We start from the raw sequence: 26271 nt of genomic DNA, 5'->3' as shown, positions 1-26271 counted from the left end.
AAATATTCAAACTGCCTAAGTGCTAAGCACTGAAAATACTGCCTTAAGTTTTACATGAAGAAATGCACATCTGCTGGTTTATGTATAATGAAGTTTCCACTGCACAGATCTGATTGCTCGTAGAGAAAATACAAATAAAGTAGGAAGTAATTCTGGAAAACAAAAATGCTTCCAGCTATTCAGGTATTAAATTCTGCTCTATTTCTATACTTGATGAAAGAGCACAGGCTCTTCATGAATCATCCTGTTCCTTTTCTACATGCAAAGTCAATAAAACATAGTTTCATAATTAACCAATCATAGCAACTAAATGGCTAGGCTCAACATGTGTACCTATTTGGAAAAGCTGAATATTACTGTATCAAACTTGTTATGTACATTTACAGGAAAATTATGACTCTTCATATATTCCTGACCAATCACAGCTGATTTAAAAATAATAACTTTCCAGGGTGCTTGAATGAAAAACAATTACTATATGAAGCAGCAGTTGTGGCAAAAAAGAAAACAAAAAAAAACCCTTGCAAAAGTTAGAGTTGTTATTTGTGCTATTGTTATGTACTAGAAATATTTTTATGGCAAGTATTACTATTGCTGTTTCTAGTTATTTGGCATTTTATGAGACAAAAATCCTTTTTCTGTTATAACATAGAAAACTTGATGGTCTCATAGAAACAAGTACTACAACTACAGAATACAGAAGTCAGACATGAATATTTAGAGCATGCTGAGGATATTCCTTGCTGATTTAACTATTTACTCTGCACTGGTAACTAATCCAGTCTTCTGTGACTTAGGTACTCAAAAATCATCACAATTGTTCAATTAAGCTTCTGAAGATTACAGAATCACTAAGATTGGAGAAGACCATTCAGATAATCTAGTCCAACCATCTCCATCATGCCTGCGGTCAGGATCACTGCACAGGTTACCCTGGAAAAAAGCTGTGCTCCACTCTGGTGCTGTGACCCCAGTGTGCATAGACAGAAGGAAATGGAGTGTCCTGAGACACCCACTGGGATGTTTTGGGATTAATAGGATGCGGTGAGAGATGCAAGTAAGTCACTTCATCAAAACATTTTCTCAACAAAGAATACTTTATGCATGAAGTGTGAAGTTTTGTCTCTGTTACCTAAATTAAAAACAACTCCCCAAAAAATCACTGAGGAAATAAATCCTTAAAGGACACTAAGATGGCTAACATCCATTGATTTGTATGCAAGGTAGATGCTTTTATACACTTCAAAGAATACAGGGCCAAAAATGACTTCATGGAGAATAAAGAAAGATATTCTGTCAGGTAACTGAAAAATTTTAGTGAAACCTTCCTATTTACTTAACTGGGACATAAAGAGATGACTGTAAAACCACTGATGAAAACACCAAGTTCCACTGACCTAGGTAAAAATGGATGAGGGAGAAATTAAGGAGGTTAAAGGAAGAACATATTACCTACTGAGCATACTAAAATAGCTGCATTTGGGAACATATGAGAAATCTTGGTAATGAAAGTACAAAACATTGAATTTATACATTACCTTACTTTGTTCTGCAGCTACAAGATGTGTGTGCCTTTCAGCACTTCCTAGTACTAGCACCTGCTTTACTTACTGTAATTTGTTCTTCTAAAACTCCTTGTGAGAGAGCATACAGCATATACTGTTTCTGTCTCAGAGCTCAACACACTGATATATGAGTTAACTTGGAGAAAGATCCTGCCCTGATGCTGCCTAAGACAGCTTTGCAGCTGGAGAGAAGCATCCAGAGCAATCAGCTTAGATATTCCACCCATTAGAAATGTTGGTCATCATCTTGGTATCCAATGTCATTTAGTGTCAGCTGGGTAAATTGATTCCCACAGAATTGGAGGAAGGATACAATAAGATTAAAATATCAACTGTTTTGGCTTTTGTTGAACTTCACAGAAGTCATGAAAATGAAGGCAAGGAAAGAAAGTTCCAGTTCAGACAAATGGCACTAACGAATTGGAAGTGCTTAGTGGGAGGAGTGTACTTTGTCATCCCTCAGCTCTTTTCAGCAAGTGCTGGTTACAAGTTAAGCAAGAGTTAAAAAGATGCAAGTATTCCACTAACCACACACTAAGTTTACATATGTTTCTCAATTTTACCTTCTCCCTTTTTAAATCACCTGCCTGACACATAATGGAGCATGTAATAAGCGAATTGTGGAGTGTCAAGTTCAAGTTATTTCTTACCTCACAAATTACAGTCAGACGTGTTTGCTCTCAACTAGCATTAGACACAATGCGAGTTTGCTCTATTTAATTTCAACAGGTCCTGGAGAGATTTTGCTGTTTTCCATATGTTACCAACAATGCTTTTATTTTATTTATTTTAACACACCTAAGCCCAATTTGTAACTACACTACTGAATAACGCAGGTTTAAACTCCCTTTGTTTTGACTGTTAACACAAAGTGACAGGATTAAAATTCTATCATCTAAGCACATGGAAAAACACACAGGCTAGTATACCCCAAACCTTTCTACAGACACCTGCACAGAATACAGATACCTACACAGAATGCTTTTCACTCTGTTTAGTTGTGTGGTTTTGAAAGTAATATTTTGCCTTTGATACGTGTATTAAGCTGAAGCATTACTAATTTTATTATCATACAGAAGACACTGATTGGAAGATTTTTACAGTACCTCTTGCCATGTACAACTGCCCCAGGATCCTCAGACTTTGCTTCCAACTCCTGAACTTCATCTACCAGTGTCTTAAAAGTAGCTCTTTTCACTCTGTAAGTAATATAAAATAGTGCCAGATTTACTTTTTTTTTTTTTTTTAATAAAAGGTCACATTATTTTAACACTTATGTAGGCATTCAATATACAAATCAATTTTCCTAGGTAACTTAAAATTAAGCTTTAAATGAATAAATATGATAAAGCAAGTCTAAATAATATATTTCATCATCTGTTCTTGCAGGCATTACAATTACGGAAGTGTCTAAAATACTAACAACATTTACAAGCAGGTGTCTTGAGACTGGACAAGACAGCAGGTTTGTCAAAAACAAGATGAAAAATATATTTATCAAAATCAACAGAGCTGATCTCTAATCACTTTTTCTACTGCTGTAATTAGAATATGTTATTGTTATAATTGAGAACATGCTTAAAATTCAGTACTTTTCCCACAAACATCAGTATTTTTGTACTCACACTTTGTAAACTACATCAAAAAGCAAAGCTGTCATGGGAATACATAAGAGTCCCATCCAAAACACTCCAGAGCTGAACATCATAGCTGCCTGGAAGAGGAAAACACAAATCTCAGTGATGTTACGAAGAGAACTAGGAAAATAAAACCAATTTAGAAATATCAACTACTCGGTTGAGATAATGAAAAACAAGTTTAAGTGAACCATTCTAGAATGTCTAATGTAAAATGCAACTTTAACATTTTTCTAAAATCCCTTGACTTGCTAAAGAAGTGCAGTAGACAGTAAGCACTAATTCATATTAAGATGCTGGTAAAAAGATCATGCTGCTTTGATCATTTAAAGAAGGGGAATCTGCCCCTTCACATCCCCACTCTTCATTATTACACTGATGGTAGCTATTTCCATTAAAATCAGATTTAGTGGCCCCCCTTAAGCCCATCTCCCAAATTGTGCCAATACATCTCTAATTTGCAATCAACCCAAGCAGATATAATGATTACTGACCCTTGCTACAGATACTGGACGCTGCTACAGTTATCTTGCACTATAACTCAGATTGAAGTTGAGCTGTCTCCAACAGAACTAACTCTACCACTATTCCCACACTGCTACAGACTCCTATGCACAAACTGTTTAAAGCTGAGACCTAACAACGAATTACAGAATTATGTAAGTACGTAATATAGTGTTAAACGAACATGTTAATACATGGCAGAATACTTGCAAAATATGTTACTGCTCTCTGCTGTGTTTCCACTCTTATACACCTTCCTCTGCTAATACACAAATTTCTTTTTGTAACTTGTCTATTAACATACTAAAACCAAAACAAGTACCAGAATGTATGGGCTTCACAAGAAAATCTTTGTTCTACCCTTATAAGTACATGCTTGAGTATTTACATGAATAATATTATGGGTGCAATGAATTAACAAAGCATATTACTGGAATATTACTTTGCAGTGAGTATAAAGATACATCTATAATGAAATTAGATTGCACAGAGATTGTAATGCTACACAAGAATACTCTTAGAAATCCTTGTATCATTACTTGGAGACTAATTCCTTTGAAAAGCTAAACTTTAGAGCCTAAAGTAAAAAAAAAATTTAAACTCTGCTAGTATCAATAAGCAAAACAACATAGGTAGCTTACAGTAGCTGAAGTCCAACTTCTGAATGCATGTCCCTGAATATTTTAGAGTTATAATGAGTACGTAACACTAAAAATTAATTATTTTCAGAAAAATTTCTCATTTTCATACAGACAAAAACCTGTTCACATCATTTTTGTATCCAAATTTCGACCAATTCTCTGAAAAAAGCTTGACTGTATTTGAACTGAAAACTTCGTAAACTTTTGACAGCTGTGTTAAAAAGATACTGCCCTGAGATTTTAGTAATTATTTTTGCCAATGGTTGCTGGCAAAGGTATAAATACTAAGCAATGACAGGTTTAAAAAACCCAAACCAGTTCACAGTTTCAATGGTAGGAACAAAAAGAAAAGATTTCTATCAGGACGTGAAGAAAAATGTATTTGCACAGTCCATTTATAAGCAAAACATGGCTTTTGACACAGGTGATTAAATACTAATTTCCTAAGAAAACAGCTAATAGGAAATGTCTATCATAACTACATTTTACAAGATCTTTTATAATTAAATATAAATTAGACAGAATAACAGTTTCCTAAACAAAAACAAAAAGCAGAGACCACAACATGAAGTAATTACAACTGTTACTTCCTATTATTAATAACATTTTTTAATTTATAGGACACAACTAAGAGCTGCCCTTGCATTAGCCATTCTGTATTAAATGTTTGGTGGTGAAACAGCAAAAGTGATAATGTAGGTCTTAGGATGTTAATTCTGACCATTGTAATGCTAACTATGAATGAAGGAACAACTGGCGCCTACTATTCAGCCCATCCAGCCTTTGGCTTTACAAATGAACAACATGAATTGAGGAAAAAAAAAAGTTTTTCTGCGTCATATTTGAAAGCCTGTCAGATTTTTTTTTTTCTTTTACAGAGTTAATCCAAACCTAAAAGATTTAAAGCCGACATTCGCGTTAAAGACAGAGGGCCTCTTTGTATTTTTTGGATGAAGAGGGGAAAAATAAAATCCCACAGAGGTATTTCCTTCCTTTCTGTACAAGAAAGCTCCCCCCTCACTCTGTAGAAAACATTTTTGTCTCTAACTTTTCACATCTCTCTACACATAGGCAGGTCATCTGGGAAATGGCAAACCAATCCTTTCCAGACAATGGCACTAACAGGAGCAGCCTGTTCTGGGGCCGGACTCTGGCTGCCTCTGTTCGTGGTTTACAAATTGTTCCTAATGTGAGAGATTTGTGGTCTATGCCAAGTTTTCCCCCTTTAGGCCTTGTGAAACCAAATGGAATCTGCCACAAAAGTGGCTCCCAGGGGAATTCAGAAGTAATCCAAAATGAGAGCTGGAAAGCCTAGTTTATTGTAGAACTAACAAATCCTGCAGGGAAGATGAATAATTTGTCATCTGCACAGCTCATGTTCAATATTAGGACTTTCTAAAATGAATTAACATTGCTTACTAAGTGCTACGTACAGACATATTTTAAGAGAAAAAAATGTGCTGAAAATCATTCCTGGATTAGAAATCATGGAGGCAAAATGTCTTAAAGGATGTGTACTACAAGGAAATTACTTGCCAAAATGAACAAAAAAATACATCCTTTTTCTTCACTGTGAAATGTTCTTCTGAAACAAATAGTAAAGATTCAAAAAATGTTAGCCTTCTAAAGATAGAGAAAAACGAAAGAACATTTTTGCTTTAGTTAATTTCATCTACCATCTATGTACAAATCCTCTCCCTATAAACAACAAAGCTATTAAAATAACATCCCTTCAACACCAACAACAGTTGGTTCAAGCAGTTCAAATGAACAACAGTTTTTCTTCTCAACTGCCTTCAGAGACAACTTCATTAGTTTTAGTTACATGTTTCTCTTCATACATGTCAAAGTACTTAGCACTGTAATACTAAAACAGATTTGCAATTAATTCCCAGTGCAGCAAAGTCTCTACAAGGAGCTCCAGTCATGCCTGCAGTGCTTCTTCGCTCTTTGCAGTTAAAAAATCTCACAGGTCCTATTAAATTGGAACTTTGCTTATTAGGTGAACTGAAAAAGGCAGTCCCCCTGTTTTTTGAAAATAGATTCAAAGAAAAAACAGAAAGTAGTAGGCAATTAAGAAGCAGATAACTGGATATTTGCAGGCAGAATTCAGAAGTTCTTTCTTGAACAATTCCACTATGAGACAAGAAAAATGACTACAATGCCTGCTGTCACTTTTTCCCCTAGCTTCTTTGATTTTCTTCAGCTAAGGACACTACTAGGCCACTGCAGAACCATGGATTTTCCCCATGGCAGATAGGTACAAAGAGGAAAAAGTATCCCTCAAAGGGATGAAACACAGTCCCAGTTATATCAACACAAATAATTAATATTTTCAGTAATAAATACAGCTCACTATGAAACCTAAGGCTTCAAGAAGCATTTCTGTGATGATAGAAAATAAACCTTAATGAGGTCAAGAGAGCAACACAGGTTTGTGAATCATCAGATTGGCATTAATCTCGTTCCACAGTAAGCCACTTGAGCCCAGAAAAGGATGAAGCGCAAGTATGAACTTTACTACATATTAGCAGGACTAGCTTAGGAGCGTTTGTTCATTCTTCCTTTGTGAATTACGTTTACAGATACTTAATTCTCTTCTTGCATATTATGAAAGGTCCAGATTATCTCAAAAGGTGTGTAAACTCTAAAACCCACATCAACAGCAACAAGCCACCAAAGAAGTCCACAATGGTAAAATACAAAATATACACAGGAACAGCACTAACTGGCTAACAAATATCTAGTACTTCAGACTTAACTATAGCTAAATTATGTAGGTATCGAGACTCAAAACAGAAACCACTTAAAGGGAATTAAATGGAGACACTACTGATAAACTGAAAGACAAAAATCCCTAATGAAAATCCCTTACCCAAATGAAAATTCCTTGCTTCTGGATTCCAAAAGAGAAATTATTAAAAGAAAACTTCTTGTTTAAACAACTGAATAAGATAAAATGTGTTAAGTATCAGGAAAATAATGCTAAAATGGAGATGTTATGAGATGAATTTCAATTCATTTAAAAAAATCTTCAATTAATCATCAAGCTGTTTTATAAAGCAATATTGTTTTCCCTAAAAACATACATGCAGAACAAATTTCATTTTTATAAACAAGAGGGTCACATAGGTATAGGGAAGAAGACACACAGATCAATAATTACTGTTTTGGGATTCTGGAGAACTTTACAGTGCACACCTAGTGTATAAATATAAATTAAAAAGTTCTGCAGATACTGAGCTTCTGCTTTTAATTTTAATATCACACTTCCAGTTTCAGTAAATTTTATAACTTCTAGCTACTTTATTAATCAGATGAGTTTATGACCCCCTTCCCCTCCCCCCAAAGTCCCCCAAAACAAAACAACGACGACAAAAAACCCTCGGAGCATCAAACAATACCAAAAGCATCAGGATTTGTATGAGCATAAAACAGACATCCAGTTGTTTATGCTCCCCTCCCAGTTATATGCTATCAACTTCGATCACACTCATATTTAAGAAAAAGAATTTATACTAGAATAGAAGTTTAGCGTTTTTATCACTTTAATCAATAGGTTCTTCCAGCATTAGACTCTACTGACACACATTTGAGTAGTTACTCTGATTAGGTGACATAGGTTACAGAAACTTCATCAGTTAATGCATAGTTACTGCAAGATTACTCAGACAAAAATATAGAACAACTTAATTGTAGCATCATTTCTTTCTTTCAGGTGCTATACTGCACAGTGTGGCAAAACAGGAAAACAAAATTTCTCCTGCTAATCCACTGGATGACAGATTGGATATGCATTTTGTTCAGCATCACAGAACAGTTTTCTGTGTATGGAAGAGTTATACAAAGAAAACAACTCACTGAATAAGAAGATACTTGTAATTTAGTTACTTATGCAAACTACATGTGGTTTTAGAATTAAAAAATACTTCAGGTGTGCTTGAAAACATATTGAGATTATACGCTACTTATTTTCTTTGCTAATGGGATATGTGAAAGAAAATTCAATCAGTGTAGAAGAGATTCGCACAGTTGGTTTATTCAGATCTACAATGAAAATGTTCTTCCTGTAGCCTGCAGTGGCACCTTTATCCAAATGAAAAGGCTTTCCAGTTTCAGGCCAGGTAAAGTCATAGCACTGTGAAATTAAAGAATGAATCTGGACACAGATTGCTGTCAGCAGTTTTAACCACCGAGTTAAATATGGGAAAAGTAAGCAGTTCCCAAATCTAATCCCACGATTTGTACAAAACATTCGTAAAAAGAAAAAAAACACACAAAAAAAGAGCAACAAAAACTTCAGACATTACCTACAGCATGTTTTGTCTGACCAGGCGGAGGCAAAACAGACAATAAAGCTACTGAAACGTTGGTCAGATTGTTTCTTCATGTTCTGCCAAATATACCTGGATAGTGCAAGTCTTCAAGTGTGACTTGAACATTTGAAGGAATCAGACAAGCAGCATTTGCATAAAAAAGTAGAGACATCCGTGTGCATTTGTTTCTACCACACCACAATATGTTTCACAGCTGTGAATCTTTTAGTCTGAATACTTACTGAGATGCCTGGACTTGCTTCAGAAAAACACAGTGAATCTGCCCTGGAGGCTTCCAGGATAGCATACAACAACCCTGGTTTCCACCTGAGGTACTGTATTTGTCAACAAGACTGTCTTTGTCCATAAAGAATGCAACTCAAAAAGACAGATGAGTTTTTAAAATGAGCACTAAGAGTGCTTCTACAAGAAGCTTAAGAGACACCATTCCAATGTTGGATGTCTCTAGCTATATTCTTAGAAAAATAAAAAAAGAGAAGCAAAAAGCAACCCCGCCAACAACTGTGTGCATCTAATGCTACTGCATCCACATAAGCAAAACTACAAACTTCTAACAAAATAACTAGATATGTTTTAATCACAGATATATTTTTACCCAAATTCATTTATTTTATTCATTATTATTATTGTTTATTTACTTTGGTGTCACATGGAATCCAAAATTTAAGTATTTACTTTTCACTGGCAGAAACCTCATTTTACAAGCAACTATTTTGCAAAGTTTATAGGAAATGCATTCCTTTTAATGGCATCTTTTGCTCACAACTTCAGAGACTGAATGTGTGTTATGTAAAATATTCAGCTTTTTCAACTGTGAAGCAGCCACTTTTATGTCATATCAAGAGCAAAACATTCTGCTGCCCACATTGTTCTTACTGCTACAGCCGTTCTTCTGTCTTGAAGAACATCCAGACAATAGAAAAACAAAACAAAACTCCAAATCAAAACCACACATCACAAATTCAGATATATTCTAAAGGTTCTAAAAATATAGTGCATACAAAGAAAAATGCCCATGCATAGTTTTCATTACTTTAACTTAGAATAATGTACATAATTTTTTTTTAGTTAAGGAGGAACAAGTTAACAACATCTACCTATATATAGGAATGTTATAGGTTATAGTAGAAAAGAAAAACAGCAGATGAAATTTATATAATCTTTTTTCTTTTCCATAGGTGCCCAAGCACTTAAGAAGTACTTAAGTCAACTCCTTGTGTTTTCCACTGTAATTTAGTACCTCTGTAAGTGACTACTTACTCATTTTCCCTTAACTGCTTATGTGGGAGGTGAGATTTGTGGGTCTGATTTAACTCCGAGCAAAGGTGGGATATTCAGGACATTTCCCCCAATGTGCAGGTGTTTGTAAGTTGATGAATTATATGACAGAAACAAAGTTAAAAGCACCTACTCTCCTACTTGTGTATGGTTTGATTTTGCTGATTTGCTTTGAGAGCAATCAGATGAGCATTTTTCTGAAACAATGAGATACTCTCACCTTCCTATTCCCAACAACCATGCTCAGAAACAGATACTAGTGTCTGCAGAACTAAACTAAGCTTCAGATGTTTTTAGAAATGAATGGTTATATAAATTTGGGACTGAAGATCCATTAGAAAGCAGCAACTGTGTATCTTTTGTGGATTTAGTCCTACTTGCAGTAGGCACAATAGATTTACACAAACAGGATAATAACAGAAGAGAAACCAATAATTACTCTCAAAAGATTAAAGAAACAGTACAATAATGCATTTCAAGCAGAATACTAATTGAAATGTAAACGTGTGCACGATGATCAGCAGCTCACACAGCACTGAGACAACTCACATTTCTGAGGTTATGCTACAGTTTCAAAGACAGCTTTATGCAACGCACTTCATGTGCTACCTAAGTACAAAACAAGTCTCCAGCCAAGTATGTGATGTAAATTTTGAGTTCTAAATTTGGTAATGACATCTCTTTGTAAGAGTAAAAGCTACTAAGTATCTGTGACACAGCCTACTTCTCAACTCTTCCTTGCTTGACCATATAATCACAACATCTTAGCTGAGCTTCTCTTTCAAGAGAGTAAAATTTCATCCTGTTTTCAATAAACGTGACTTCCACATTGAAGGTATAATAAGAAGCAAACATCTTATGTACCTCCAGCTAAGAGAAGGATCCAACACAGAATAGGCCTGTACTAAAACCTGAAACAGTTATTCTTTGCACAAATTCGAAGTTTAGTTAAAATATACTTTACCTCTCCTGACATATCGGGTGCCATAGGAATGACTGGCCACAAAGAAGAGTAGATTCCAAAAAATACTACCCAGAGTGCTATGCTTCCCCAGATAGCTATATGGCTGAACTGATAAAACAAAAGAAAAAAACCAAAACAGTCATCACAGATGTATTATGACATAAAAACAGTCTTTGCTACTTACTGTTTATGATGCATTTTGGATAAACCTGATATAGAAAAATTTCCATGCCTAGTGTTAACTGTTACTTCAATTTCTTAAAGCAAGATTACATTTTCAGTAACAATATCATTTACCCTTTAATATATGTATTTTCTGTCTCTCCATGCAGTTACCACAATTTAATTTGACACTACAGCAAAAGCTAGAAAATTGTAAAGACATAATAATAATAATAAATTTATTTAATAAATCCATCATACTTTATAGTGCACTTGAGAATGTGATAAAGACATTTGCTTACCAAAGTCCAATACGAGGTCTCTAATCCAGCCTTCAAACACACAGTTAGAACCACAAACTTAAAAAGGAGAGAAAGAGAAAGAGGGGGGATTCTTAATTAAGATGAGAATCTTACTGAACACATACTGAATTTATTTGGTTAATCTTTCAGGAGAACACAGAATAAGAGTTTTCACCGTTTATCTAATTTACATTGCATTGACTAGCAGAAATAAAAGAAAGGATAATCAATCTCTTCAATTTATATGAGGTTTGTTGAACACTATTAAAGAAAATACTATGTTTGTCAGTGTACCAATGCAACAGGTTCCAATGTACCAATGCAACAGAAGTTAGTAAAACAAAACACAATCATGCCTATAGAGCTGCAGAAGCTAGGAAATGGCCTTTCTAATTTAATAGAATGTGTTCCAAAAATGTAGAACTCTCAGCAGCTCCAAAATAAAATTATTTTAGACTGCTGGTAGCTGTACGTTACCTCTTTCTTTGTAACAGCCTGAGTTTAGAGCTGAAGTTTAAGTGCCCATTTGAAATGACCAAGTAAAATGAGACTACAAGCTTTAAAAGTAAATACAATCAGTGAGCAAGTAATAAAGTACTAAGGATTACTGGCTTCAAATAATCTTCATTTGTTCTACATGGAATACTCTTGTTTTGTATTAGGAATCTTAAACATTTCCCTTGCCTCCTAGAATGCTGGAAGTTTGCCTTTAACCGAGTTGCTAGTTTCTACATTATTTTGGTGAACAGAGAGGTGTGTGAAAACTATTCCAGCTGTAGTTCACTGCAGTAAGAGATCATAGACGCCCTTTAGCTATTGAGATTATGCCTAGGACTTGTCACATAAAGAGAGATTTTGAAGACAGAGATGTTTGGCTGAAAACCTGCAACTGCTTAAGCGTACATTAGCCTAAATTTTAAAAGTATGTTCAATTCAGTAGTACTCTGTTAAAGAGTCACCTCTGCCAAGAGTCACCTCTCCCTGAAAAGCCAGAGCCAATGCTGACAGCCCAAGACCTATGTTCTGCATACAAAATAATACACTGCATCAGTCTTACGTCATTTTCCTTTTGTCTCATTTTTCATTTTTATTTATTTATTTTACAGAGCAATCCCTGAATACATCACGTTAGCATCCTGAATGAGATGTTCCATTTAATTTAGAGATGAGCAGTAGTTACAATCCAGCAGCGAGTAGTCAATAAAACTGTTTATCTTCTTCCTTTGAAATTTACAGAAAAGTTTTCTATTCACTAAAGAAATAATTGATATAATTTTAACACACGTGAACAGGTAATACAAGTTTTGCTTTATCTGCGATCCAAAATACACAAGGCCAAAAGACTGAGCCACAAAGACCAAATCCTAAGAGCTACATTTTAGTTACAGACATCTGTGATTTAAACTCTGGTTTATTGGCCACGCAGGCAGCAATCATTTCAGTGGGAACTTTGTCTGCAGTTGAACTTCAAGAAGCCTCAAAAACTCAAAACTCAGAAGTATTTTCCTTTTATCAGATGCTGAAAATAACTAGTTAAATATATTTGACAAGTTTTGCACTGCGTCTGGAGCATGGAAGGCTACAAAGTCTCACTAGAAAGCTAGCACCCTACCTGCAAGTTTATGCTTTTAATTCTGAAGTATCTTATTTCAACTACTGCTTCATCAATAAGGATAAAAAAACAAAAACAACAGTGCCACAATTTCATTATTTAAAAACTGTGAAATCTCATTAGAAGAAAGTAAGGACCGTGATTGACTGTTACAATTTACTTAGTCTATCCAGTCATGGAGCTGTATTTGGATGCACGGAAAAATTAATTATGGAGAAAAATACTTCTCATTCCTCCAATGTCGAACTTATCTTAGTAATTGTTAATTAGGGAATTTTAGTTCCCACTATTTCAAAAATAGACTACAGTGAAGAACAAATTAATCTTGGAACTTTATTAAACTACTTTGTTTTAAAAACTGGAGTTAAATGCAAAACATACTTCAAGGTTTCTCAGAGTCATCCAAATACCATTTCATATCAAGTCTTCAACCTAGAGAATTATAAGTAATAATAAAAAAAAACTTCTCTGTATGAGTTAAGTATAGAATCAATACAGATAAATGGTTGACTGAGCATCAGATTGCTGTAGCAAGACTTACAGTATAAACAATGTTTCCCAAGAGCAGATAATCTGAAGTTTTGCCATTACCAAATACAGTACCTGGGGAAGAAAGCAAACACTTAAATATACTCGACAGTACCATACTCTACTCACAGTTTATCTGGATTGAACAGCATACCACAAGGAACAACAAGAACTCTGGAAGCCTGAAAACAAAGCTGAGAACATGGCTCATTTTGAAGTTTATATAAAAGAGGTGGCAGTTGGTAGGTTCACTTGTATGTACAAATTTGACTTCTGCCATTTACTGCTTTGTTGATGAAGTTTCACGAACATTTTCTGTCAAGATTTATATCATTTTTTATATCCAGATGATACTACGTATTGTGCAGACTCTAGTTTTGCAAAATGTCCACTGTCTAGCTTCCATGAAACAAATCCTAACAATTCTTACAAATTAATGGATATTCTCCGTTCACCTATTTCTTGTCAGATGCTACTACAATGCAGGCAGTTTGAAGTTTTCTACTTGGCCTTATTTGTCCATGTATTTCTTGTCCCTAAATTGTAAACAGGAGAAAGCACTCAAAGAAAAGGCTGTGAGCTCTGGATGACTTCCATATCTTCCAATGTACTAATAAATATCTGCTCAAATTTGCACTCTGTTGCTTGACAATATATACCTAGCAGTAAAGAACACAAATAAATAAAACACAGGAGACAGCTACAGCTGATCCAAGAGACTGGGCTGCTAGGACTCAGCACTTCTATGTAATCTTAGTTGTGCTATTTCTCATTCTTCCTCCATTACTCTATTTCTCTCAGAATTTTTCTGCACTGTCTCATGAAAGGTGGAAATAGAGACCTGTTCATAGTAGTTCTGTTCTGTAGTGGATCTCTCTGATACTTCCAAACACATCTTGGGAAAAAGTAGCATTATTTCCTCTTTCTTCTTTAAATACACTCAGCGGCTTCTATCCTGCATTCCTCTCCCCTTGATGCAGAACTCTGCACCAGCTGAACCTACAGGAAGCTGTTATACTACATAGCAAGTACACAAACCTCTGGTCTTACTTCTGCTTCCCTTGCTCACCTAGCCCTTCTGTAGGAAGAGAGAGAACAACAGGAAAGTGGTTTTTTTCAGACTTGTGGAGGGCCACTTAGAGCTGACCTTAACAAACACCATCTCCTCTGCTGTCAGCTGGAGACTCCTGCACTGGAATGCTCTTGCAGGAACCCAGTAGCCTTACTCAGCCATCTCAGATTTACTGTTTACACAGTCTCTACTCCACATTACATAATGCATCTGTCTCTCACATAGAAACATTTTACTATAAATTTGAGGATGTGGTTTAAGCATATAAAACGGGATCTCCCTTCTCCTGGGCTGTCCACAATCCTTTTCAAGGCAATAGGCTGACACTGAACTTGCATCCAGTGGCCTTTCAGAGAAAATAGGCTGCTCCCTACTTCCCAGTATCCATCAGAAGTCACTCAGCATAGAATACTGCAAGAAGGTCTTCCCTTAACCTTCTCGAGCACAAGCAGCTGTGGCTGTCTCGCTCTCTAATGTTAACCACCAGAACATTCTTACAGTTCCAAAATGTCCATGAAGACATTTCTATAGAATATGCTGTAGGAAATTGCTTGGCTGTTATCAAGAATGCTGAGAAGACTACTAGTTTTACAGAAAAAGTACAAGGCACAAGCTATTCTTATGTTTAAATGTTCTACAATGTGGAGGCAATGCATCCCACACCTATTAGAGCCGCCATAAACACAAATATTCCCATAAACTGGAAATAATGGTTTCAGTCTTAATATTGTGTCGCTCCCAATCATCCTCTTTCCTTCTGTATCTCAGGTGCACATATGACAGCTAAGCTAGAACAGCAACAGAACTGAGCTGTCCAGGATGACTCACTTTGATCTGTCACAAGCCTACTGATACAGACGTAAGCCACTAGTTTATATACACTTGAAGTAACAGGACACACTGTATCCCCACACAAGATACTTACAACATAAGAGACAACACAAAGGACTCTAGCGATTTATGATCTTTTAAGTATTTTACACAGTAGATTATTATATAAAGATAACAATTAAATAGTAATTTTCTCCATAGTTTAAATTTAGTTCAAATATATTTTTATATAGTTTTATGTACACAGTATTGCTCTACTTTTAAACACACTTTAAATAAAACATTTTAAATATACTGCATATGTTCCAGTTCTAGAAGTGACACTATCTCACAAAACTGTTAGTATTAAAAAGCATTACTACAAAAAACAGTTACTTAGACATTTAGTAATTTTCAAGATTTTTATTTTTATTTTTCATAACACTTACCATGTTGGAGGGCTTTTAGTGGAAACCAAAACAGAATGAATGAGTGGAAGAGGCCATTTAAACAATGTACCCAGAAAACCTAAGGGAAAAGAGAAATCCATGAGAACCATTTGCAACAAACTAGCTCTGTGAACCCTGACCTTTCTTTTCATCCGTGTGTTAGATTCACAAAATGTGTTTCTGTCAGGCCACCACTGTGAAGTAATATAACTGACAGGCACTTTCTGCCTCTTAGCTCTTCATGGGTCATTTGTTTATTTTTATGTTTTGAAAAAAAGTTATGTATTATCTTCTCCTTTTAATTTCAAATCAGAAGGGCAATTAAAACATATACCTATGTGAGCATCATCAGAAAAAAATAAACTAAACCAGACAAGTGGAAAAATTGCTACATTCTAAGGAAGGGAAATAAAGGACTTTAGTTTTTTATAATTTACATTTTGTGTAATGACTTTTACAGCAGAACAATGAACTCTGAGTTATACATAAACTTACCTACATACAAAGAATCAAAAAAGGACAAATACCATCTTCCTAAAATTTCTCCTTACATGCTCCATTGTTGAAGTGCACACCTTCATCACACTGAACTTTTTTTAATGTACTTGCAAAATAATTTAAGTTCAAATTTATTTTCAATTATAAAAAAAATTACAAAAAGAATCGTATTAAGTTTATCCAGAGGCAGCCTACTGATGCTTTCCATAATATGTGTCATGCATACGCTTAAGACTTTTTAATATCTGTAACCTATGCCTTCAGGATATAACTTTTATTTATTTTTTTCCCAGTAGTAATGTATTTGACAATTACAGCCTTTACTGGAACTAACTAATGTGCATTATCAGAGTTAAGATGTTCAAACAGTTGAAATTAAGTTGCTCACCTCACAGTGTTTTCCACAATGTCTCAAAGTCTTTTGTTAGATTATACAACTACCCTAGGATGTATGATCCAATTTACACTCCAACACTGTGCACATTTGAACTTGTGCTACTCATTAACCTTTGTCTCTCCCTCTTGCTATGTCATTACCAGAAGTTTTTATTTGACAGAAAGCACAGGTGGATGCAAGAAAAATTAGTTCTACTTTTCCATTTTCCTGACCAATTCTTATTGTCACATGCTAATCCTTTAACCTCTGTCATGACCTCATAACCTTTGATCCTTTTTACCATAACAAACATCTGCATCAACATTCAAGACAGTCATGTTTCTAAATCTTTAACAGCACCTATTCAACTTATATAGCTGGGAATTTTGTAGACTTTTACTCCTAATGAGCATTGTATGGGAACAACGGCAGAATTTCCAATGAAGTCAACAAAACAACTGTGCAATAGAGTACAAACATATATTGAAGAGTTATCATTTAAGAGCAGAACAATCCAACCACTGTAACTCATGACATACATTACTGTATTCAAACTATCACAATACAGAAGTGCGTGAATAACAAACCATTAAGTCTTACGTAGTAAAGCACTCACAGTGACATAATAATAGTAGTTTTTTTGTTTTTTTTTTAATCATTTTCAGGTTTGTGGGTGAAAGCGAGGCAGAAGGAGAAAAATCTTAGGCATAGAAGATTCAAGGTAATTTACACAAGTAATTCTCTATACAAGTACTTCAGTTTCATTAGAAAAGTGGCACACAGTAACAATATCAGCTCTCCATGTAAACTACAAACCATTGCTTAACAGGTATTCAGTGGCAAACTAAAAATGTCGTATAATGAAGCTGAAGACAGTACTTCAATGTCCTAACTATACATAGAAAAATAAAATAAAATCAGAAGGAACTCTTAAAATGTCACAATACTCCTGCAGATTAATGAAATCCTGTAATTACCATTTAGTACGGATTATTTATGGACAAATCTGTAGAAACTGAATGTTTTATATATAATGTTTATTTATAAATGTTTTTGGTTTTTTTACTACTTAATCTCCAGGATCAGCACTGACTATTTTCTACCAGAAGTAACCTCAAATTTCTTTTGATCTCCTTAATACATTTTTAACTGACTTCAAGTATTTTTTTCCAAATCTCAAAATTAAATTGTAAAATCACATCTCTAAATTGACAAAGAATCGAATCATGTCCCTCCCTCTACAAATCTAATGACAGTTTTTATTGTCCTCTGAAATGCTTCTCCACAGGCTTCTGTAATCCATTTCCATATAACAGTACAAACATATACAAACCAATGACAGTGAAGTTTAAATCACTTCTGCCTGTAGAAGACAGCTTTATTGCCACCAGAGAAAAAGAATCAAGGATGAAAATAAAAGAATGCTTACTGTCTATTTTCACTTCTTACTAAAAATAGACAAATATGATTTGTAGCATTTATGGATAAATGGGACAATTGGAAACAGAAGCAATAAAAATCCTCACCTAGAGATAATTACGTTTTAATTACATTTGATTATTATCTACCTTGGTATTGAAGTCCAGTGCATTTTGGGAAGTCTTGTATAACTCGGGATATTTCAGCATGTTTTCTTTTCGGCAGGATCTCTCAAATATTCCAAGAGTCAGTGGAGGCATTGCTGTAAACATCTAGTATGCAGATTAAAAGAACATATTACAAGAGTTGAGAAGTGAAGCCTTGCTTAAGGATTATTTAAAGTTGCTTACTCAAGAAGCTTCTGTGATTATGATAGAAAGCGAAAACACAAAAACAATCTTACCACATTGTAAAGGCCTATACACCATCTCTCAAAGAGAATTTGCCCAGAAAAACCATTGACAAAAGCAAACCAGATCTGAAAAAGAAGAAAATCATACTAAAGTGTCTTGCGAAGCATAATAAACAGATTTTTCTTCAGCTTTACAAAATGGGGTATTCCTAGGACACATTTACAATACAGTTGAGAATGTTCTGGTTTAAAACTCCATGATAAAAATTATTATAGAAACAACTTGCATTCAGAACAGATGGGCTATCTGGTCTAATAGGTGAGCAATTCCATCTAAACATGAAAAGATTTCAGGAAGGTAGCTGTTTTCAGAATCAATTTCATGTTTTTCAGTCATTTAAGAGTTTAGCTCAATGTATTTATACTATGGGTTTTAATATATTTTTTATTTTTTTAAATGAAACAAATTCTTTGTAATGTGGAATAAAAACACATTTTCTCTTGTTCTTCAGTGCAGCACGCAGCATGACCACTTTCTTATTTTTCTTACCTCATGCTTATATCAGTTGAGTGAAAGGAGAAGTATATCTGAGGATGCTTTATTATCAAGTTATGCCAAAATTATACTGTATTTGACAAATACTCATTGTAAGGGGACAGAAGTCAGGATTACCTAAACAATATTCTAGTTAATTTCAGGCTCGTGTCTTTCAAATGAACTTTTAAATGACACTTTGCAGAGCCTTTGCTACAGTTCACATTTCATTTGACTTCATAATGGAAGCTATGCAGTCTGACATCCAGATAATCAGATCCTATGAACAAACTTATTCTTTTATTACATGAAGGGGTGCCTGAATAGTTTTGCAAATACTTTGAGATGGGAAAAGAATTGAAATTAGCAACTATTAACACAAAAAACAGTATTTGAAATCCAGTTAAAATTGCTTCCAGCAATAAATACAAGTAGAAATATCTATGTTCAATTATTGGAACAAGATTGTATACAAAAATCACAAATATTAGATTTGCAATATAAAAGCACAGAAGACAACAAAGTTTCAGAAATCTTTTAAGTTTCTTTAATTCTTATGTAACAAACATTCTAATGTCTCATTTTATTCATTTGAAAAGCAATGTTATTTAATGGAGTTACTCCATAGCAGTTGATTAATCAGATTTTTATTAAATTTTGTGTATTTTACTTTTCAATTTGCAGAATGGGAATTATGATTAAATTTTGATGAAATAAGATATTTACTAGCAGCATTTTCTCAGTAATTGAGTATGAGAGTAGTATGAGTGTTCATTACTAAACATCAGCATGATTATTTCGATATTTTACAGCTAAGCTTAAAGCATGAATCTAGTCTAGAACCTCATCACTGCTGTTCAAGACAAGTTGTGCTCAACTGCCTTCTCTCTTTTCAAACTCTTCATTAGGCACAGCTCCTGCATTTTCTAATCCCTGAACTAAGAAGATGGCTCTTGGTAGGGGACTGATGGACAGATACCCTTACAGGATTTGTCCCTTCTAAACTCTTAATTTGAAATGGTTTAGGGTGGTGGAAAAGCAAAACATCATCAAAGATGATATGATTCAGTAACCAGGCATAAACTCATATGTTTCTTTGCTGGCAATGGTAGACAGTTTAACAGAAGTACAGCTCTAGGAAGAAAATGATACTGTTAACTTTACATGGAAACCAAACTCTACGGAGCTGAATACAGTATTAATAGTGACAGTGACAAGAAACACACAGTGTTTTCCTTCAGAGTGGGAAATTTAGTCATAGACAATTGCATTTTGTCCTGATTATGAGGGACAACGAAGGCAACTGTACCTGTAAAACATGAGTTTTTATGACTTATTTTACATCATAATAATTTCAGCGCAGATTCAGATACTCAAACTGCTCAATTTACTGATCAAGCACCCCTGTAGCAAGAGTAAGGGAGAGAGGGCTTGAGAAGTAATTTGGACTGTAAATGAGAGAGAAATGAAAATTCAGACCATTTTGTAGTCCAGTCGTCATGGAATTGCTCTCAAAATAAAAGACTTGGGTTCATAAAATGAGATAGGTCTCAGTGCAGATCCTTACACTGCTATGTTTTCTAATCATGTAACGCAAAAAAGTGGGCACAAACATTTTCGCTTTCTACTGTCCTTTCTTCTTTTTATTTTTTTCTTCTTTTTTTTTTTTTTTTTACACTAAACGCTGTACAGTTTACATGCATTATAATTCTCTACATAAAAAATGTTACAGGTACTAGTCTCAGATAAAAGAGGAGGTACTTATTTAAATATATATTGAGTCATAATACTTTTAATGTTGATAAACACTACCAAGAGTGCATGAAGTATTACTAGAAACCTTTAGTATTTCCTAAACCAAGAAACTTGCAGCACTCATTTCATCTTACCTCACAACTGTCTATAAAAAAGGCATTTTAGATTACATGGAATCCACTGTAGCACCTGTTTTTACTGAGCAGACATTTAAAATATAACACACACATTAAATAACAGGTAAGCGTTATTAATTATTTTCAGCTAATAAAAATAATCATATTTCAAAGAAAAAACTTCCAGACATGTCTTTCATAGCATTACTTTCTAAATTCCAAGACAGAAGAGGCGTGGTCACAAAAGCCTCACAGACGTTTTCCTGATGTAGCATTTCTGCATATTAAGCAGCAGCTTACAAATACTCATTGAGCTCTCTGCTCCCACGCCTGATCTGTAAAAAAAAAACTGAAAAGAGAGATTCAAGACTGGCAGTTGTCCTTTCCAGAGACATTCAATGATGAATTTCTGCCCATTCACTCACAGCACTGACATGAGCCATTAACATCTGTGAAAGATTTTGAGCTGACAAATCCAAAAGTACTTCTAGTACTTTCTATTACTATTATTTTACTCTAGGATCTCTGCACCTTGCATTTAAGTTTCCTCAGAAAGAATGTAAATAGTTGAGTATTTGCATCCGATTTAAGTTACACATTTACATGTTTGAAGGTGACAACAAAAGAAAATTAAAGAAAACAAGAACTATCTTCTAAAGCTCAACTTTGTAAGTTTTTCTTTAAACACACAATACTGCTTTTAAGTAAGAGTTGAAAAAGATTTGAAAAAAATTGAAAATTTGAAAAAAATAATTATGATGCAAGAACTACTGATCAGTAGTTATGGAAGTAAGATCATTTGATTAGATAATTAGTTTTTTGAAATGCTGGATTTTTCTAAAGAGTCTGTATACTTATTGCTACTTATAAAATAAAAAGTTTTCAATATTTTCAAATATTGCAACAGTAGATTACTAATATAAACAACAAAATCAGAAATTTTATCCTAATGTTCACATCAAGTCTAACAGGAGTAAGGCATTTTCTTTTGGGCAAAATTAAATACATACTGTGTAAGTTCAAGACACTAATTGACAACAATTAAAAATTAAAATGATTCTGAGAATAATTGTTAACTACAAGGCTGCAATGCAGACATGAAGACTGAAAACTAAATCTACATTAATCATACAACAGTACAAATACAGAAGATTTACTCATTACAATAAATTTTTAATCAAAGCTAGAAATATGGAAAAAGTGTTTCAGACTCACTGTTAATTTAAAGCTTGAATCAAACAAATATTGTTACTAGATATACGCCATGAAAATTCATTAAAAATACACTCAAAATTGTAAGCTTGCAGTTCTCATGAAAGTCTTGAGAACTACAGCTATACAGTACTGTACACTGCCTTTATAATACAAATGTTTTCATATATATATTTATATACAACACAGTCCTCTCACACTACTGTATTTTTCACAAAATCCCATTCTGCTTAAAATCGCAAGTGAGAAAAAGAGGTCGTTTACCCTTAGGAAAGTAATCCTATTTCAAAAGAGAGCCTAAAGAGGCACAGCTACCACCTCAACACGTAAAAAGCATGCAGCAGTTTAAGTAAGCATGTACAAAAAAAAGCCCTAAGAATTGTCCCAAACTGCACAACACAGTTCAGCAGAGACCTGAAAAAGGACTCTGATTTACAAATTGGACACCAATGACACCAGCTCAACAAAGAGCTTAAGCACATACATCTCTCGGTAAATTTAAGGCAATGTAACATATGTAACATATGTACTTATTAGTAAGATTGCTGTTGAGGGTCTTTTAAAGTAAAAATAAAAAATAAAATAAAAATGACTAATATTAATGACTTTAATGAAGATTTAGCACTAGTGCTTACTGACAGTTAAGTGTTTATTAACATATGCTTCTCATATAGAATAATAAAAAATAATAGCATTTTAAATTTATAAAGTAATATGTAATGTATTATAAGATTACCTCAATGATATAAAGGACTATATTCTTGTAGAAACAATACAAGATGCATTTTGCTACTCTGTTATAATTCCAAGCACCATGAACCAACAACAAGTTCTTCAAATACTTGAACTGCAAAAAAAATGAGAAACAAACATACAATGAAAATGTGCATAGACCGATATTAATTTGATATGAAACTACATTACTCTGGTCTTTTACAGTGTAATGGCTTACCTGAGCTATTGAGTAGTCTGAAGAATTAGCAGCCTGTAGACCTTCATTTCCACTAATACCAACACCAACATGTGCTGTTTGTATCATACTAACATCATTTGCTCCATCACCAATTGCTAGAGTTACTACCTTAACTTGCTTTTTGACCATTTCTACAACTTCAGATTTTTGAAGTGGAGATACCCTAAGGTGTAGCAAAAAAGAAAAAAAAGAAACAAAACAGAACTTGCAAATGAATGACATTGAAAAACATACTTTATTCCTTGAAATGGCACTAAAATCAGGCTAACATCATAGATAACAATAGCATCTTGTTGGCCTTTAGACTATATGCTAAAAGCAAATTTCCAGAAAAAGTATCAGAAGACTTGGATTTGTTGAAGCAAGATGTAAATAGGACTAGAGACATACAAGTGAAACAGTAATGGGCCCCTAGTATGGGGAAATGGAAGAAAACCCAACATTGCCACTACCAGCAGTAACTTAGAACAACTGGTTGTTTTTGTTTGTTGCTTTTATAATTTTTTATTTTGCTCTCTTTTCAAACATTTACTTTTTAAATTTAAGATGAAGATGTCAAAGCAAACAGGCACAAGTAACAAGTGTGGAGTACCACACTACACTGTGAAAGAATCCCCCTTGAAGGGCCAGAATTTTGGGGTTAAGTGTCAGATAGGGACTTCCATACCTTGACTTAATTCTTCCAGGTTAAAAAGAATAAAACTAGGATAACAGAGTAAGAATTCAAGTTTCTGGGAACAAATTCAGAAAGGGAAAGCACAAAAGGGTAGTTACTTCAGAATAACAATCCATGCTCTGCATATTGCTACTCACTGGGATACTGCCAAGCAGCATGGCCTTTGTAGTTTATAAGTACAATTCTCAACTGAACTAACTCACTTGTAAGCTCAGTAGGAGGAACAAACATGATTTGACAAAAAAATCAGTACAATTCTATAGTATCTGTGCAGTTCTATAGATTCTCACCAAAGATTCTGTAACTTCAAAGTCCCAAAGGCACCAAAAGCCTCACAGACTCACAGAACTGTAGGGGTTGAAAGGGACTTCTAGAGATCATTGAGTCCAGAGCCCCTGCCAAAGCAGACTCCCTAGACCAAGTTGCACAGGTAGGCATCCAGGCAGGTCTTTCATCTCCAGAGGAGACTCTGCAACCTTTCTGGACAGCCTGTGCCAGTGCTCTGTCACACTACAGATGGTGGAGGATGAAGCTTCAGGATACTTGAGAAAATTACACACATTATTAATGAGGTTCTTAATAGCTAGGTGTATAATTTAGCCAAATTATTTTTCAGAACATGGCATAGTATGATGTTCCTGTTTGTGCAATGATTTACAGTAACAGTCAGGCTGATGGATCTGCCTTGCCTTGACACTGCACTTCACTAATTCAGTTTGAGAGGAGAAGTTCTTTTCCCTAAGTGAAAGTACATTTCCTTACATTTCTTCTCCCTGCCTCTTCTGAACAAAATCCAAAGCAGAAAAAATCTCTTACATCTTTTAAGATAGAGATTTAACTCTCCATATTCAACAGCCTTCTTTTTAAATAGTCTCAAGTCTGAAGGTAGCAGTATGGCCAACACATGCTATGAGATTTTTTGAGAAAGGCCACTGGAATGAGTACAACTTTGAAGTGAACTTGGGATGAAAGCTTATGGGCACAAGCCCACCAGAAAAATCCCCATGGTCCAAGTATATTAAGAAGTATTTCTAAGATTTTATTTTTTAAATTTGAACACTGTCAATGAGTAGGATATCAAGATTAGCATTAGTCAGCTTCTACAGGAGATTCCTGTCCTGATTTTTTTTTTTTAATCTTTCTAACTTTCCAGGAACAGTTACTTACTACCCTTTCAGAAAACATTACCGAGGCAGCTGGAAGAAAGCATCTACTTTCACTGCCAAGTAAAAGCAACACATTCACTGAATACATCTAAATTCAAGAAAACAATTAAAAAAAAAGCAAAAAAACACCTTCTCTTTTATTTGTTTACTCTGAGCTGCACATTTTTACTATGAAATAATCAATTTGACATTCTTATTGCACACATTATTCAGAAGCTGGAATTCAGTTTATTTAAGTCTTTAAGCCAAACATCTGCTTGGAATTAATAACATACGAAGATACTTGAAGTAAAACATCTGAGTATTTTTCAGCTTCTTGTGTTATAGCTACTCTTATTAAGAATTCACTGGTAAAAAATGATTCCGAACAAGTGAATATGGTATGTAAAGTTCAATGAAAACAAAGTAACTTGTAGTTTAAAATAAAGAAGCATTTAAAATTTTTAGTGCTTTAATATGGATGAAAAGAGGTCTAAATTTTAATTTTGTCACTACAATATATTTAAATGATTTATATTAATTAAAATGATAACTTCAAAGCTTTTTGTCCTCAAGATCAGAAACAAGGAGAGGCAATTTTATATACTGAAGATGGAGCATTAATAGGAAAAAAAATTTTTGACAGAATTTCTACTTTAGAGAAGTATGTGATATCAAAAATGTACACACTAAAAATATTTGCTTGCAGCTTCCACTGTTCTAGTTTTAAACCTGCAGCCAATTTTAAACAACCACAAAGTATGTCAGAGCATATACCTGGATATGCATTGAAACTAGATGACCTGAGAATATTATGGAAATATAGAAATAGTAGAAAATATGCTGCTAGAATGGAAACCTCCATTCTGTCCTTTTTGTTGTTTTGTCACAGAAAAGTAGGCAATATATGACAGCTCTACGTACAGAATACCTTGCAGTGGTTCAACAGGTCAACAGAAACAGCAGTAACGTCTCTTCGAACAGCAGTTATAATGAGCAAAACAGGAAAGAATACTGCCGTGCCTTTTCTAAAGCAATTATGGTCAGGCATACTATCCAACATAAAATAAAATGGAATAGGATGTAACAAATACGTGGAGACCTCTAAAAATGTCAGAACTATATTAACTGTGAGATCTCATGTTTACAAAACCCCTATACTGCAAACCAGCAGGATACTGGGACTCTAGAAGACCCTGAATACTTGTGTTTCTGAATTCATGATGACTACACCCAACAGCTTTTTCCGTACTACTATACAAAGGTCAAAATGGCAAAAAATATTTTGAAAACATTAACTGGCTGTACTTGTAATAGTTATCTTGGACACTGATAAAAATAACAGCTATTTCC

General features: G+C 34.3%; 1 protein-coding gene across 5 annotated transcripts in view; it reads right to left on the bottom strand.

Moving 5' to 3' along the window:
- ATP8A1 (ATPase phospholipid transporting 8A1) overlaps positions 1-26271 on the bottom strand; it is an 89866-nt gene that overhangs the window by 4179 nt on the left and 59416 nt on the right. For all 5 annotated transcript variants that reach the window (XM_065737089.1, XM_065737093.1, XM_065737090.1 and 2 more), the window contains 10 exons: positions 23077-23260; positions 22861-22971; positions 18558-18632; positions 18304-18426; positions 15862-15940; positions 13544-13605; positions 11391-11447; positions 10927-11034; positions 3191-3279; positions 2672-2764 (listed from right to left, as the gene is read on the bottom strand). In XM_065737089.1, coding sequence (XP_065593161.1) covers positions 2672-2764; positions 3191-3279; positions 10927-11034; positions 11391-11447; positions 13544-13605; positions 15862-15940; positions 18304-18426; positions 18558-18632; positions 22861-22971; positions 23077-23260 — 981 coding nt within the window. The remainder of the gene's footprint in view (positions 1-2671; positions 2765-3190; positions 3280-10926; positions 11035-11390; positions 11448-13543; positions 13606-15861; positions 15941-18303; positions 18427-18557; positions 18633-22860; positions 22972-23076; positions 23261-26271) is intronic.

This window comes from Cyrtonyx montezumae, unplaced genomic scaffold (assembly GCF_038088225.1).
Source record: "Cyrtonyx montezumae isolate F1298 unplaced genomic scaffold, pur_monq_1.0 scaffold_2, whole genome shotgun sequence".
Taxonomy (NCBI): Eukaryota; Metazoa; Chordata; class Aves; order Galliformes; family Odontophoridae; genus Cyrtonyx; species Cyrtonyx montezumae.
The sequence above is the reverse complement of the archived record's forward strand: the minus strand, read 5'-3'. Positions and strand labels throughout refer to the sequence as shown.